The sequence below is a fragment of the Rhinoraja longicauda genome, chromosome 20, assembly GCF_053455715.1.
Source record: "Rhinoraja longicauda isolate Sanriku21f chromosome 20, sRhiLon1.1, whole genome shotgun sequence".
NCBI classification, from domain to species: domain Eukaryota; kingdom Metazoa; phylum Chordata; class Chondrichthyes; order Rajiformes; family Arhynchobatidae; genus Rhinoraja; species Rhinoraja longicauda.
In genome coordinates this window covers 8881238-8898982 of record NC_135972.1, presented here as the reverse complement: position 1 = coordinate 8898982, position 17745 = coordinate 8881238, and the positions used below count along the sequence as shown (strand labels likewise).

General features: G+C 47.5%; 1 protein-coding gene across 2 annotated transcripts; it reads left to right on the top strand.

Moving 5' to 3' along the window:
- The first annotated feature begins 9253 nt into the window (after positions 1 to 9253).
- fezf1 (FEZ family zinc finger 1) lies at positions 9254 to 17208 on the top strand. Of its 2 annotated transcripts, XM_078416505.1 has the most exons (5): positions 9254 to 9345; positions 13071 to 14073; positions 14390 to 14524; positions 15821 to 15953; positions 16774 to 17208. In XM_078416505.1, the coding sequence occupies exons 2-5, from the start codon at positions 13177 to 13179 to the stop codon at positions 17037 to 17039; spliced, it is 1431 nt and encodes a 476-aa protein (XP_078272631.1). In that variant the 5' UTR covers positions 9254 to 9345; positions 13071 to 13176; the 3' UTR covers positions 17040 to 17208. The 2 variants fall into 2 exon arrangements, with proteins under 2 accessions (XP_078272631.1, XP_078272632.1); XM_078416506.1 differs by lacking the exon at positions 9254 to 9345 and having other exon boundaries at positions 12987 to 14073.
- The last annotated feature ends 537 nt before the right edge of the window (positions 17209 to 17745 follow it).

Here is a 17745-nt window from a genome sequence, read left to right as displayed (position 1 = left end):
GTATGCGAGAAGACAGATCGAAGCCAGCGACGATGATCAAGGAGAGGCGGAGCCCACAATGGTCCATTGTTGGCTGTGGGGAAGAAGATACAAGCAGTGAAACTCAGCAGGGCGACTAGGGTGGGGGAGGGGCGGAGAGAGAGGGGATGCAAGTGTTAGGCGAAGTTAGAGAAATCAATACCCATACCGCTGGGGTGTCAGCTGCCCAAGCGAAATATGAGGTGCCTGTTCCTCCAATTTGCGTTGGGCTTCCCTCTGACAGTGGAGGAGGCCCAGGTCAGAAAGGTCAGTGTGGGAGTGGGACATGTGCCGGTTCTGAAGTGTTGGTCAGATTATACCTGTTGATTTTTATTTGTTCATTGTATAATATTTGCGTGTTCTTGTTCTTGCAGGCCTGTTATGCAGCTGCGTTAGAATTAGATCAGCCCTGACCGAATGGCGGAGCAGATTCGATGGGCCGAACGACTTTATTCTGCTGATATGTCGTACGATTTAATTTAATGGTTCCGTTGTCACGATAATGAAACGCCCATGAGTCTTGGAGTGAGGCTTGTTGTTTGGGGGGTGAGGTGTACATTGTAATAGATGGAGTTCAGAGGCTGATGGTGGTGTGAAATGTTCAGTTCCGTTCAATGTGTAGGAAGGAACTGCAGATGCTGGTTTACGCTGAAGATAGACACAAAATGCTAGGAGTAACTCAGCGGGACAGGCAGCATCTCTGGAGAGAAGGAATTGGTGACGCTTCGGGTCAAAGAAGCATCTCCGGAGAAGATCCATACTCCATACTCCGCCACCTCCAGTTTAGATCCCATTTGGAATATTTTGGAGGACCAAGAACCAAGAAGAAGAAGAGGAAGAGGAAGAGGAAGAGGAAGAGGAAGAGGAGGAGGAGGAGGAAGAGGAGGAGGAGGAGGAGGAGGAGGAAGAGGAGGAGGAGGAGGAAGAGGAAGAGGAAGAGGAAGAGGAAGAGGAAGAGGAAGAGGAAGAGGAAGAGGAAGAGGAAGAGGAAGAGGAAGAGGAAGAGGAAGAAAGTGCTGCCAGTCCCGCTGAGTTACTCCATCATTTTGTGTCCAGTTCAGTTCAGTTTAGTTGATTGTCACGTGCACCGAGGTACAGTGAAAAGCTTTTGTTGCGTGCTATCTAGGCATCAGAAAGACAATACATGATTACAATCAAGCCATGAGCAATGTATACTGTAGATACATGACAAGGGAATAACGTTTAGTAAGGACAAACTGAACTCTCTCCGTGTTCCATCTGCATGTGTGTGTGGAGGGGAGAGGGGGGGGGGGTGAATAATAAATAATTAGTTCATCTCTAATGGTGTCTCTTGCCCCATACGCCTTGGGACTCACATGCTCACTTCAACAAACTTCCAATTTCTAGACCCCCGTCACGTTGCCTTGACCTTGCCCATGGACGTCTAGCCCCTCCACACCTCCATTTCCATTCCTTCCTTCATTCCTTCCTTGAACAAAGACCCAACCAGTTCCCCTCGACAAACACTCTCCTCTGCCAGAACTTGTTCTCGCCCTCAACAATTTAACTTTTGACTCCTCCCACTTTCTTCAAGTCAAAGGTGTCGTTAGGGGCAGTTGTAGAAGCAACGAGCTGCAGATGCTGGTGGAAAACGAATGGCCCGCTGATTTACTTTGTGTATTTTTTTTCGTGTGGCCATGGGCATTCAATTGACAATAGACAATAGACAATAGGTGCAGGAGTAGGCCATTCGGCCCTTCGAGCCAGCACCGCCATTCAATGTGATCATGGCTGATCATTCACAATCTTCTCTATCAGTACCCCGTTCCTGCCTTCCCCCCATACCCCCTGACTCCGCTATCCTTAAGAGCTCTATCTAGCGCTCTCCTGAATGCATTCAGAGAATTGGCATCCACTGCCTTCTGAGGCAGAGAATTCCACAGATTTACAACTCCTTGAGTGAAAATGTTTTTCCTCATCTCCGTTCTAAACGGCCTACCCCTTATTCTTAAACTGTGGCCCCTGGTTCGGGACTCCCCCAACATTGGGAACATGTGTCCTGCCTCTAGCGCATCCATCCCCTTAATAATCTTATATGTTTCAATAAGTTCCCCTCTCATCCTTCTAAATTCCAGTGTATACAAGCCTAGTCGCTCCAGTTTTTCAACATTCATCAGTCCCGCCATTCCGGGAATTAACCTGGTTAACCAGATTATGCACCCCAGCTACACTTACATTTTGTTGGTTATGTTGGACATTCCTTGTTCTGAATGCACCAGCCACCATTCCCTCACCCTTTTCCCACCAAGGCTGCCTCTTGCACACATGCAGTTTTCCTCAGCTTTACTACTAACTTTCACCCTGCCCTCAACTTCACTTGGACTTTCTCTGGTGGTTTCTCCCCTTTCTCAATCTCCCTTTCTCCATCACTGGGGACAGACTATGTATTGCCATAGTCATAGAGCCATAGAGTGATGCAGCGTGGAAACAGTTCCATGTGCCCAACTTGCCCGCACCGGCCAACATGTCCCAGCTACACTAGTCCCACCTGCCCGCATTTGGCCCATATCGCTCCAAACCTGTCCTATCCAAACGTTGGGATCGGCCCTGCTTCAACTACCTCATCTTGCAGCTCGTTCCACACACCCACCACCCTTTGTGTGACATCTATGACACCCACGGTTACCTTGACCACCCCGCTTCCCACCTGCCTCTTGCACCCATCCCTTACTCTCAATTTCTCCGTCTCCACCACATGTGCTCCCAAGATAAGACTTTAAATTCTAGAATGTCTGAGATGTCCTGGAAGAGCCATAGAATCACACACCTCGAACAGAGGTTCTTTGGCCCAACCTGTCCACTGCGACCAAGGTTTCATGTTCATATGTATGTAGGTTAATTGGCTGGGTAAATGTAAAAATTGTCCCTAGTGGGTGTAGGATAGTGTTAATGTACGGGGATCGCTGGGCGGCACGGACTTGGTGGGCCGAAAAGGCCTGTTTCCGGCTGTATATATATGATATGATGATATGATACGCGGTAGGAGCAGAATTAGGCCATTCGGCCCATCAAGTCTACTCCGCCATTCAATCATGGCTGATTTATCTCTCCCTCCTAACCCCCATTCTCCTGCCTTCTCCCCATAACCACTGACACCCGTGCCTATCAAGAATCTATCTATCTCTGCCTTAAAATATCCATTGACTCGGCCTCCACAGCCTTCCGTGGCAATGATTCTCCCATCTACGCTAGTCCCACTTTTTTTTAGATTTTTTTTTTAGATTTAGAGATACAGCGCAGAAACAGGCCCTTCGGCCCACGGGTCCGCGCCGCCCAGCGATCCCCGCACACTAACACTATCCTACACCCACCAGGGACATTTTTTTAAACATTTGCCCAGCCAATTAACCTACATACCTGTACGTCTTTGGAGTACACCTGCTCGCATTTGGCCCATATCTCTCTAGCCAGGTATGTAGGTAAATTGGCTTGGTAAATGTAAAAATGATCCCTAGTGTGTGTAGGATAGTGTTAGTGTGCGGGGATCGCTGGTCAATAGACAATAGACAATAGGTGCAGGAGGAGGCCATTCGGCCCTTCGAGCCAGCACCGCCATTCAATGTGATCATGGCTGATCATTCTCAATCAGTACCCCGTTCCTGCCTTCTCCCCATACCCCCCTGACTCCGCTATCTTCAAGCTAGCTCTCTCTTGAATGCATTCAGATAATTGGCCTCCACTGCCTTCTGAGGCAGAGAATTCCACAGATTCACAACTTTCTGACTGAAAAGGTTCTTCCTCGTCTCCGTTCTGAATGACCTACCCCTTATTCTTAAACTGTGGCCCCTGGTTCCGGACTCCCCCAACATTGGGAACATATCATATCATATCATATATACAGCCGGAAACAGGCCTTTTCGGCCCTCCAAGTCCGTGCCGCCCAGTGATCCCCGTACATTAACACTATCCTACACCCACTGGGGACAATTTTTTTTTACATTTACCCAGCCAATTAACCTACATACCTGTACGTCTTTGGAGTGTGGTAGGAAACCGAAGATCTCGGAGTAAACCCACGCAGGTCACGGGGAGAACGTACAAACTCCTTACAGTGCAGCACCCGTAGTCAGGATCGAACCTGAGTCTCCGGCGCTGCATTCGCTGTAAAGCAGCAACTCTACCGCTGCGCTACCGTGCCGCCCTATGCCGCCCTATACCATGTTTCCTGCCTCTAACGTGTCCAACCCCTTAATAATCTTATACGTTTCGACAAGATCCCCTCTCATCCTTCTAAATCCTCACCTTTCCACACTTCCTAGTTTCCCTGGCTCTCGGTCTGAAGAAGGGGCTCGAGCCGAAACAACCACCACCCGTCCATTATCTCGAGAGACGTCGCACTGGCCCGCTGAGATACTCCAGGACATTTGTGTCCATCTTTGATTTGGAACTCACGCCCCTTGGCGCTCTGGGATCTGTCCTTTGAAATGTCCACTCCCCTCCACAGATGCTGCCTGACTCGCTGAGTTCCTCCAGCACACTGTTTCTTTTCCTTACAGATTCCGAGGAGCCCGTTTCCATGCCGTGCCATTTGACTCCCTAAGCATTCTTTCAATAGACAATAGACAATAGGTGCAGGAGGAGGCGATTCGCCCTTCGAGCCAGCACCGCCATTCAATGTGACCATGGCTGATCATTCTCAATCAGTACCCCGTTCCTGCCTTCTCCCCATACCCCCTGACTCCGCTATCCTTAAGAGCTCTATCTAGCTCTCTCTTGAATGCATTCAGAGAATTGGCATCCACTGCCTTCTGAGGCAGGGAATTCCACAGATTCACAACTCTCTGACTGAAACAGTTTTGCATGTCAATTTAATCAAATGTCTTAAAAGAAATGTCTTAAAATCTGAAACCTATTCTCATGCATTTGTCAAATAAATATATACTGTATCAGAGAAACAAGCAACTTGTCAAGAAGTTAATGGATATTTTTAAGGCAAAGATAGATAAATTCTTGATTAGTACGGGTGTCAAGGGCTTTGGGGAGAAGGCAGGAGAATGCGGTTGAGAGGGAGTGCTATATCGGCCATGATTGGATGGCGGAATAGACTTGATGGGCCGAATAGCCTAATTTTGCTGCTACCACTTATGAACCGCAGATGCTGGTTTACATCAGAAAGACACAAGGTGCTGAAATAACTCGACGGGTCAGGCAACATCTCTGTCTGAAGAAGGGTCCCGACTCGAAGCGTGACCTTTCCATGTTCCCCAGAGATGCTGCCTGACCTGTTGAGTTACTCTAGCATTTTGTGTCATCAATTCTATTAGAGCTTGGTGTTTCTACTTTGAAAGGGGGGAGCAATTTTTAAGGTCTAATTTTGATCCAGTCAGCACAACAATGTAGATGGACGCAAAGTGCTGGCGTAACTCAGCGGGTCAGGCAACATCTCTAGAGAAAAGGAATAGTTGAGGTTTGGGGTCGGGACCCCTTTTTCAGCGGGTCTGACAAGGGTCATGTCCTCCGGAGATGCTGCCTGACCCGCTGAGTTACTCCAGCACTTTGTGTCTATCTTTGGTATAATCCAGCATCTGCGGTTCTTTGTCTCTACGTCACATAAATTGAGTTTATTGATCACCTGCATATTTGCATTGGTGTATATTCCCGGGAATGTTTAAAATAGCAAACGACTGTGAAACGTGTACTAGTTTCACCAACACAGAATATGAACGTTTCGCGTTAGTGTAGCGCCTTTAGTTACTGAAGGTCGAGCCAAAAGGAACCAAAATAACTTCTTTTGAAACACCGTTACTTTGCAATGAGCCCGGACTGACAAATCTAAGTCATTTTTTTGTTTGGACCGCCTTCGTTGGAAACAAGTTTTAAGTTCAAATTTTAGAATGTACACATGGGTCGGGCTAGGAACTTGATACAACTATCACTAATTTTGAATAATCAAACGGAAGTCAATGAGGTTTTCAACGAAAAATAAAAGGAATACTGTATTGCAGACGAAATATATAGGAAGGAACTGCAGATGCTGGTTTAAACCGAAGATAGGCCCAACATGCTGGAGTAACTCAGCCGGGCAGGCAGCATCTCTGGAGAGAAGGAATGGGTGACGTTTCGGGTCGAGAGTCGAGACCCTTCTTCAGGCTGGAATGGTCACCGATTCCTTTTCTCCAGAGATGCTGCTTGTCCCGCTGAGTTGTTCCAGCATTTTGTGTCTATTCACTGTATGCAGATGCGGGAAATCTAAACTAAAAACAGAAAGTGTTGGAAATATTCAGCAGGTCAGTCCGCATTCACAGGGATAGGACGTTTCTGGTCGAAGAACAGCATTTATACTGATTTTATTTTATATTTAAAGTCGTCCGTGAGTCCAATTTACTTCTAAGATGCTGATTTCGACGGTTTCCAACCAATGAGCAATTCGAGTGTTGCTACGCTGTGAAGAATCGTCTCACGCGTTCCCCTCGTGTGTGTGATCCGCGCTGCGATATCTGAACCCGCCCGACACAGAGGAATATAGTGAAGGAATATATCCATCCCAATAAATGTCAGACGGGATTTGTTGATGCTGTAACCACCGGCTATCTAATTGTCCCGGCAGGTTCCGCTCGCGTCCGGCAGAGGTACAGAAGCGTGAAAGCGCTCGCCTCTGGACATAGGGACAGCGTCTTCCCCTCTGTTATCCGGCATCTGAACGGCCCTTCCATAGGCGAGTGACTATCCTGTTCATCTCGACCCCATTGTGGACATTGGACTTTGTCAATGGAACTGACGCTCTGCAATGCTGAGAGCTATATTCTGCAATCTATTGTGCGAGTGTTTGACTTGATTGTAGTTGTGTATGGTGTTATCTGATCTGGACACATAATGCTGGAGTAACAGCGGGCCAGGCAGCGTGTCTGGAGAAAAGGAATAGGTAACGTTTCGGATCGAGATCCTGCATCACAACCTGATAGAGTCTGATGAGGGGCCTTTTCTCCAGAGATGCTGCCTGCCCCGCTGAGTTACTGCGGCATTTTGTGTCTATCTTCGCTGTAAACCACCATCTGCAGTTCATTCTTACACGCACTGTCTGATCTGTTTGGATAGCGGGCAATACAAAGCTTTTCAATGTATCTCGGTACACTTGACAATAATAAACTTAAACCTATGAAAGTGAAGGCAGGAGACGTTTCATCCGCATTATACCAACGATCGTTGCTCTGGCAACATCGCTCTTGGCCGTACATATCATATCATATCATATCATATATATACAGCCGGAAACAGGCCTTTTCGGCCCTCCAAGTCCGTGCCGCCCAGCGATCCCCGTACATTAACACTATCCTACACCCACTAGGGACAATTTTTACATTTACCCAGCCAATTAACCTACAATTGCTTGCCATCACACCAAGAAGTAAACTTCACCTTGAAGGGTATAACGGGTGTCAGGGGTTCTGGGGAGAAGGCATGAGAATGGGGTTAGAAGGGAGAGCTAGATCAGCCATGATGGAATCGTCTCTATCTCTCTTATCCCTCATCCCTAACTAGTCTGAAGAAGGGTCTCGACCCGAGACGTCACCCAGTCCTTCTCTCCAGAGATGCTGTCTGCCCCGCTGAGTTACTCCAGCTTTTTGTGTCTATCCTCGGTTTAAACCAGCATTTGCAGTTCCTTCCTGCACAGCCACGATTGAATGGCGGCGTAGACCTGTTGGGCAGAATGGCCTAATTCGGCACGGTAGCGCAGCGGTAGAGTTGCTGCTTTACAGCGAATGCAGCGCCGGGGACTCAGGTTCGATCCTGACTACGGGTACTGCACTGTAAGGAGTTTGTACGTTCTCCCCGTGACCTGCGTGGGTTTTCTCCGAGATCTTCGGTTTCCTCCCACACTCCAAAGACGTACAGGTATGTAGGTTAATTGGCTGGGTAAATGTAAAAATTGTCCCTAGTGGGTGTAGGATAGTGTTAATGTACGGGGATCACTGGGCGGCACGGACTTGGTGGGCCGAAAAGGCCTGTTTCCGGCTGTATATATATGATATGATATGATCCCTTATGACCTTATGAACTCGATGGGTGAATCGGTAAGTGTGAAGTCTACACTCTTCCCAATCTGCACTCATGCATTGCTTTTCCCAAGTAGAACGTTTATTGAAGGACAATATTCAAAAAGTTTCCGGAGGGAACACAAAATCTCGAATCAAATAAAATATTAACAGGTGGGGTTAAATATGCCTTGAGGATTCTACCCAATTTCTCGTTTCTCTCTGGCACATTATTGTGGAGAATGAGCACGGGTACTGTCGGAAGAAACATTTTGGCACGGGATTGAAGATTGGCTGGCTACCAGTAAACAGACAGGAGGCTCTAAGCTAATGGGTCGTTTTCCTGTTGTCAATGTAATGATCTGCACGCCGTAGGATTCGATGATGGGACACCGACATCTTGGAATTGATATCGATGATTTGGAAGGTAGGACTGTTCAATTCGCTTAATGAGTTATAGATAAAACAGTAAGCTGTGAAGAGACATAAGGAGACTGTGTCGGGGAACAGATTAGGTGAGCGGGCAAAGAGTTGAGAAATGAACTAGAATGTGGGGAAATGTAAAGTTGCCCAATTTAGCAATTTTTTTTCCTTTAAACAACATATCAAAATTCTGAGAACTTTGGGTCCTAATCAATTATTTGCAAAAGGCCTCTGGCCTATATCCTTAAAGTCGTGGGATAAGATAGAACTAGTGTGAACTGGTGTCAAATAGTCAACGTGGACACGGTGGACCGAAGGATATGTTTTATGCTGCTTCTCTAAACCAAACCAAACTCAACTAAACGATGTTTCAACTAGTGGGAGAGTCTGGGACCAGAGGCCATAGACTCAGAATAAAATGACGTTCCTTTAGAAAAGAGATGAGAATGAATTTCTTTAGTCAGAGGGTGGTGGATCTGTGAAACTCATTGCCACTGACGGCTGTGGAGGCCATGCCAATGGATTTTTTTTAAGGCGGAGGTTGATAGACTTGATTAGTACGGATGTCAGGAGTAATGGGGAAAAGGCAGGAGAATGGGGTTGAAAGAGAAAGATAGATCAGCCATGGTAGAATGGCGGTGTAGACTTGATGGGCCGAATGGCCTTATAATGCTCCTAGAACTTATGAACTGATGAACTAAACTAAACTAGTTAGGGACGCTAACAGGATGCTGTTCTTTAATGCTAGCCGTATGGAACGCAAACGTTGGGAGGTTATGCTTCTTACAGGGTGTTGATGAAACCGTTGCTGGAGGATTTGGGGCTGAAAGCAAAACAGAAAATGCTGGAAGAACTCAGCCAGTCCAGCAGCATCTGTGGCAAGGAAGAGCAACACTCTAAAGACGTGCAGGTTTGTCGTTCAATTGGCTCCAGTAAAATTGTAAATTGTCCCTCGTGTGTGGGATAGAGCTAGTGTATTGCTGGTCGGCGCGGTCTCGTTGGGCTGAAGGGCTTGTTTCTGCGCTGCATCGCTAAAGTCTAAAGAGGAAGCAAGCGGAGTGTAAGAATCTGTTGAGGTAGAGGAACACAGATTCCTGATTAGCAAGAGGATGATGGATTACCATGGGAATGTGAAGTTGAGCGGCGATCTTATGATACGTGGGAGCAGATTCAAGGGCTAGAGTGGTTCACTCATGCCCCTGATTCATATGATTATGTATTTTATACAAAAAGTAAACATGATATGATATCGATCGCGCAAACAAACGTCAACAGTGATATAAGCAGAAACGATTTGGGAATATAAAACCGTGTGGCACCTAAGCTAAATTCTCAAAATGCTGGAGTAACTCAACAGGTCAGGCAGCATCTCAGGAGAGAAGGAATGGGTGACGTTTCGGGTCGAGACCCTTCTTCAGACTGAATCATTCTGAAGAAGGGTCTCGACCCGAAACGTCACCCTTTCCTTCTCTCCTGAGATGCTGCCTGACCTGCTGAGTTACTCCAGCATTTTGTGAATAAATATCCTCGATTTGTACCAGCATCTGCAGTGATTTTCTTAAAGCTAAATTCTAGTTTGCAATGTGAGTCGGGGGGGGGGGGGGGGGGGGGAACTGCAGTTGCTGGTCTATATGGAAGATAGACACAAAGTACTGGAGTACCCCAGCTACCTGACCCTCGTGTCCATCTCCCAGTTTGCATTGCTTTGTCTCTCTTGTCAGCGGTGAAGCACGGCTTCCAGGGCGTAAACGCTGTCAAATTAAATACCCAAGAACATTTAAAACATAATTAGTCCGAGGAAGGGTCTCGGCCCGAAACGTCACCCATTCCTTCTATCCATAGATGCTGCCTGTCTCACTGAGTTACTCCAGCATTGTGTTTATATCTTCGGTGTAAAACTGCATCTGCAGTTCCTCCTACGCTTCTAAAATATAATTGCTTATTGCTGATCGCATGCACCAGTATTTACCTGCATGCGTTGTAGGTCACAAACCTATCCAAGATAGGCGCCAGGAACGCAGCACAAATTTAAGGCCCTTTTATAAAAAAGTTCTGGTTTAATTAATAACTCTATCAGAAATCGTCCAATTCTAACCACATTCTCTATTTTTGACACCCATCGCTACTCCGCTCCCTAACGACATAATTTGATACAAACATCGCCATCCAGAACTGTCTTCGTGCGGGTTGGTAGAATTGCAGAACCTGGAACAAGGGCATGCAAGAGAAAGTCAAATAAGGATGCAGGCAAATGTTCACGTCAATAGTTTGAAGTGGACACGTCTCCGCTGGAATTACAGAGTCCCCCAGAACAACCCGGAGATCTAACAGGCCAACTGTTGACATTATCGACCACCGCCTACGTGTCGCCTGGAAATGAGAGTTTCGAAGGGAAAAGGCAGGCTGAGGTTTACCGCGAAGATGGACACAGAATGCTGGAGTAACTCAGCATCTCTGGAGTTTAGCGCGCCGCTCTCGGCAATACCGCTCCAGGTCTACTTAAAATCTCACCCCGGCCTCTATCACAGAATCTCCACTGGTACCTTTAATCTATAGTCCTCTTTCTCTCACTTTGCAGGGCGCTGTGCCTTGCCAGCGTGAAGTGTTTTTTTCCCCCTTCGAATTTACAGCTGGAAGCTTTCTTTCGGGTTCAATACCTTTTCTCTCTCTCCTCTGAACTGAAAGGGTATTTGCATAAATGAAGGTCTATTTATAACACTATATTGGAACTGTCAGCAAACGATAAAATAGATTATATCACGCTGCCAATTAAAAACGCATTGTTTACATAAAAGCACTTGAAAAAAAAAAGTGTACAGCGCATAATGACTTGCCGAGGGTGTGTTGTAGCTTTGTGCAAATTGATGTTTCCGATAATGAATTCGCTCTTCGTTAACGAATACCGTGTTATTGAACAGTACAATGAGCACAAACCCCTATCCTAGAACATAGGATTTGAAAGCAAGGCGCCCCCAGTCATTTACTCGCAATACCTTGTCCGTCTGAACCTATGTTCAGGAAGGAACTGGTTTAAACCGAAGATGGACACAAAAACGCTGGAGTAACCAGGGCAGCATCTCTGGAGAGGAGGGAATGGGTGACGTTTCGGGTCGAGACCCTTCTTCAGACTAGAGTGAGCAGAAAGGGAGACGAAAGGGAAAACGCGATGGTGTTGAGAGATATTGAACAAATGAATGAAAGATATACAAAAAAAAAAGGAACGATGATAAAGGAATCAGGCCATTTGCAACTGTTTGCCATTTTGCCCAATTCTAACCGTTTTTTCCCCAATCCTACGTTTCTCATAATTTCTGCATTTTAAAAATAGTATTGCATTTATATCATGTCTTTCGTGATTTCAGGACGTATTAGTCGAGCAGCATTTTAGTAGTAGGAAGGAATCAAGGGATATGGGGAGAAGGCCGGCACGGGTTACTGATTGTGGATGATCAGCAACGATCACAATGAATGGCGGTGCTGGCTCGAAGGGTCAAATGGCCTCCTCCTGCACCTATTTTCTATGTTTCTATGAACTGCAGATGCTGTTTTACAACCACAAAAATGCTGGAGTAACTCAGCGGGTCAGGCAGCATCTCTGGTAAAAAGGAACTGGCTCTTCAGACTTGCAGTTTGTAAGCGGGTGGGTAATCGGGCTGATTCTAAAACTATTTACAATTGTAAAAATTGCTATTTCCACATTTGGAAACACACATGTTGTTTATAACTCGTAATCTGTGCCCAGGAATTGTTCTTAAGTGTAGAATATGCCCGATACTGGGATTTCAGAAAACTGCGCGGTTACATTTTTTAATTCTTCAGTCTGAAGAAGGGTCTCGACCCGAAACGTCGCCCATTCCTTCTCTCCTGAGATGCTGCCTGACCCGCTGAGTTACTCCAGCATTTTGTGAATAAACACCTTCGATTTGTACCAGCATCTGCAGTTATTTTCTTATACATTTTTTTTATTGTCAACAAGTGTGTGTCAACCTGGTTTCTCGAAAACGTAGGGATGCAGTGAAATGCAACGATCGCCCGCTGTCTGTTCATGTCGGAAGTGGCCGGGATTTAAAAAATAATAACAATTTGGCCTCCCGGGGAGGCGATTGTGAGATTTGGATGCTCCTGGAGCCGGGAGCGAGGTGTGTGCAGGAAGGAACTGCAGTTTACACCGAAGATAGACGCAAAAAAAAAAGCTGGAGTAACTCCAGAGATGCTGAAGTGCTGACCCGCTGAGTTACTCCAGCTTTTATTATTTGTGTGTGTGTGTGTGTGTGTGTGTGTGTGTGTCTAATGTGCCGGTAGCGAGGCGTGAAGGCGACCTTCTGCTGAGACCCCCTGATACCGTGACTGCTGTTGAACCTTGTTCCAATGTTCGGCGCCGGCGTCAGTCAAACGCTCAGCGCTCCCACTGATTCGACGCCAACCACTGGGCGGAAAGGAAGAGACGGCGAATAAGGTTCTGCCTTCTCCCCTGGGTGGGCGGGCGAGAGTCGGATTTCCAGTGACGACCAAAATCCGAACGCCAGCCCACTGACAAAACACAAATAAAAACTTCATCGCCGTGTACAGCCAGTGAATTGATGACTTAAAAAAAAATATATATATACATGTATTAAAAAATCTCCTCATCTCCAGGAAGGACCATGGATAAGATCTCTGGAAGGTTTTTGGCGCCGCACATTTCAATGGGGCAGGACTGGTAGAGGAATGGTGGTGACAGGACGTGTGATAAACTTGCCGAATGCCAGTGTCTTCGATCCCGTCCACATCCATCACTGGGGGAAAGGAGGAACGTCCGCTCAGCGTGAAAAGAGCGCACAGCTGCCCGACAGCACAAACCAACATGGACAACACTTATTCCCACCGCTACCGAGCAGCTGAGAAGATACTGGCGGCCACTTCTACTGCGAGAGAGAGCCTGCATACCAGCGACGCGATGGTCAACACGTCCAAACCATTGGCTTTCTCCATTGAGCGAATTATGGCCCGGACTCCAGAGCCAAAGTACGTCCCTTACCCAAACCTGCTGCATGGAGCGGTGGCCAAAGGCGAGCCCAAGCACGTGTTCCACCTCAACTCTACGGTGCCCTGCATGATCCCACTCTTGTCCTTGGCTTACGACAGCAGCGCGAAGGGCGGCCTTGCCGAGCACCGCAAAAACCACCTGGAGACCTCTTCCTACGACTGCGGTCACCTGGTCAACTGCGGCCTGCCCTCCAAAGCGGAGATGGCCACCCTCTCGCCGCCCCTGGACCACTACCGGCTCATCCGTCCACGGGTGGTCAACCAGTCGTCCTTCCACGCCATGGGAGCTCTGTGCTACCTGAACTACATCGACGGGCCGTGCCCGCCACCCACCGCCGCCGCCGCCGCCGCCGTTTTCAACGTGCACCCTATGGCGTCCTACCTGCTCGGCTCCCCCCTCGGCGTCCTCGCCGACAAGAACAAACTGGGGCTGCCCTCTGCCGACAGGTACCCCACGGCTTTCAAAGACCTCTCGCCCTCCCAGCTCCAGCACTGCGTGAAGGAGAACGCGCACTTTCTGTCGGAAAAACTGAGCCTCCAGCACTCTTCCAAACTCAGCAGCAGCCCCCCGAACAGCCGGCCCAAAGTCTTCACCTGCGAGGTTTGTGGAAAGGTAAGCGATTGACTCCCGCCTTTCGGGCCCTTCCTTGTTCCTTCCCCCACTCCCTTCCTCCCTCTTGAACGGAGCGAGGAATCGCAGATGCTGGTTTACGACAGGAAAAAAAAGACACAAAGTGCTGGAGTAATTGGAGTCCAGGCTCCAGACCTGAAACATCACCTGTCACAGATCTTCTGAACTCTCAGAGATCCTGCTGAGTTACTCCAACTCATTAGACCAGCTTTCAAAAGCCATCGTTACACCGATTCTAAATCTTTTGCCTTGTGTGTGTGTGTGTGTGTGTGTGTGTTTGTGTGTGTTTTTCCTTTAGGTTTTCAACGCACATTATAATTTAACCCGTCACATGCCGGTCCACACGGGAGCCAGGCCGTTCGTTTGCAAAGTCTGTGGCAAAGGTTTTCGCCAAGCCAGCACCCTGTGTCGCCACAAGATCATTCACACCCAGGTAGGCTGGTCCGCCGCCTCCGTTTCAACGCCTACGCAAAGTCACCAGTGTGCTGGCCCGGCCGTAAAACACACGAGTGCCTCTCCACGCTCAAGCTAACCCCTTGCCTTGTGGCCTACAGTTAGGACTGGCAACACCAAAGGAACACTCCCAAACATTCGGTGCTTTGCGGCAGCGATGTAAAAGTGGAATTCTCTGCCTCAGAAGGCAGTGGAGGCCAATTCTCTGAATGCATTCAAACGAGAGCTGGATAGAGCTCTTAAGGATAGCGGAGTCAGGGGGTATGGGGAGAAGGCAGGAACGGTGTACTGATTTAGAATGATCAGCCATGATCACATTGAATGGCGGTGCTGGCTCGAAGGGCCGAATGGCCTTCTCCTGCACCTATTGTCTATTGTGACCTGCTCAAATCTGCAAGGTCCGAATTTAGTTTAGTCTAGAGAGACAGACCATTCGGCCCACCGAGTCCGCACCGCCCAGCGATCCCCCGCACATCAACACTATCCTACACATATTAGGGACAATGTTTTTATATTTACACCAACCCAATTAACCTACAAACCTGCACGTCTCGGGAGTGATGGGACCGTCAATTAGTTGTAGTATTACTAACGATTTAAGGGTTTTTAGATGACATTGCAGTGGGTGGAAATGGGAACAGCGCGGTGATAATAAAAAATAACATAGCGTGAGAATAGAACGGCGCAGAGATACCTTGCCACCATGTCCAACTCGGCCTCTCGTGTGTAAGAAGGAACGGCTGATGCTGCTTTAAACCGAAGATAGACCTGTCCAGCTTTTTGTGTCTATCTGCAGCCTCTCGCGGCTGCTTTCAAAACGGCGGCAGTGGTACGTTGAAGCGATTCGGAGCAGAATGACTTCTCTGGATGGAGAATTTTGCCAGAAAGCTTACACCAAACAGAGCCATTTATGGGGGATCTGACCGCGTGTTTTATATCCGTTTTAACGGGGTCTAATTTTTGAAGCAGGCATCTGCCCAATTTTAGGTTGATTTGTTCCATATCTCTCTGTGTCACCGCTTATATCTCTCGTCTCCCCTGACTATCAGTCTGAAGGAAGACCCGAAATGCCACCTATTTATTCCCTTTCTCCAGAGATGTAGGCTGTACCGCTTAGTCGCTCCAGTTTGGGTGTCCATCTTAGGCCAACATTGACATGGGTCAATTTGAGAGGAGAACAGTGGTTTAACGCTCTCCGACGTCTGAAAATCGGACCGTGGTAATGTTCCCTGTGTGGCATTATGTTTATTAACGTGGCATTTCCATCACCCGACAGGAGAAACCGCACAAGTGTAACCAGTGCGGTAAAGCGTTCAACAGGAGTTCCACGCTCAACACACACACCAGAATCCACGCCGGCTATAAGCCCTTTGTCTGCGAGTTCTGCGGAAAAGGATTTCACCAAAAAGGTAAGACGGGTGGAAAAATATCAATGCGTCTTCTCCGGGAAGAAACTAAAAACTAGGCAACCGAAGCAGTGAGCCGAACAGGAACAGCGCAATGAATTGTAACAGGCTTGAATTCCCAGTCTTAATACTAGTTCTACACTCAGGTACTTAAGTACGATCGTGCTTTTGTATAGTAGGATTTTTACTGAACTGTACGCAAAATGAAAATAAATGTAATTGTACCGAGGTACCTAGGACCATTCAACCATTGACCAAATTAAACCATTAACCCGATACGATTGGACATTTGGGCGGCTCGTTGGTGCAGCGGTAGAGTTGCTGCCTTACAGCGCCAGAGACCCGAGTTCGATCCTGACTCCGGGCGCTTGTCTATGCGCGGTTTTTGTATGTTCTCCCCGTGACCGCGTCGGTTTCCACCGGGTGCTCCGGTTTCCACCAGGTGCTCCGGTTTCCTACCAAATCCCAAAGACGCGCATATTTGGCTACGGTTTAAAAAACATCTGTAAATTGTGCCTAGCGTGCAGGATAGTGCTCGTGAACTGGCTGGTCGCTGGTCGGCGCGGATTCGGTGCCTGTTTTCGCTACTGTATATCTAACCTAAAATTTCATCCCCAATTACACGAAGACTCCTGCCATTGTATTTTTGCAGAAGTTGTGAGAATTTCGATAAACCTACGGATGTATTCAGTAATATTACTCAAGCTTTGCTTAGCCCAGAGTAGAAGCAATATTTGATAACCAAAATATATATATATATATTTTTTAAAATAAAACCTTGGACTCTCTTAATTTATAAATCAGTGTCACATATTGTTTCCAGGTAACTACAAGAACCACAAGCTGACCCACAGCGGGGAGAAGCAGTTCAAATGTAGCATCTGCAATAAGGCTTTCCACCAGATCTATAATCTGACCTTCCACATGCACACTCACAACGACAAGAAACCCTTCACCTGTTCTACCTGCGGCAAAGGTTTCTGTCGGAACTTTGACCTGAAAAAACACGTCAGGAAACTACACGACAACGCCGCGGGATCTCGCCCGTCAACCGCAGACTATCCTCTCGACGAACAGCCTCGGAAATAAGACTTTGCTGACAAGCAATGGACATTCGTTCATAAACCCTGTTAACTGCTAAGAACTCTTTGCATGCGGAGTTACATTATTCAACACGATTCTAGACTCGTGCACGGAGATTGTTGAGTTTTAACTGGAAAAGGTTCTGGACAAAAACTTCAATTGGTCTCAGCTTCGACGGAGGTGTCTTCTTTTAAAAAAAAAAGTATAATGTATTTATTTGGATTCTATTCGTCTGCTGCTGCATGGATTGATTTTGTCGTTTTGGGATCCCCACCCCCCCCCCCCCCCCCCCCCCCCCTCCCTCCCAAATTTCATCTAATCGCAGATTAGATTCGCGCTCAATGGTCATAAATGGAGAAATTGGGAACGCGTGGTTACTTACACTGGTCGCTCGCTCGCTCGCTAGCCCGCGCTCTCCCTGTAAAAGCGACCCGTCCCTTCATTCTGCTACATATCAGGAGGAGAGATTATTGCAACGGGACTCCGATGTATCTTATGGTGATCAAATAAATTCTTGTAATGCTGCGGATATTGGGATTTTTTTGGGGGTGGGGGTGAGGGTGGGGGTGGGGGGTGGGGATAGGGGATGTGGGGGGTGGGGGGTGGCTGGGGGATGTGGGGGGGGGGGTGTCTTCTGCAAAAGTGATTCCACGAGCGAACCGGTTTGAAAATATTTATTCTATATTATCTCATTTTCTATTACGCGGATGTA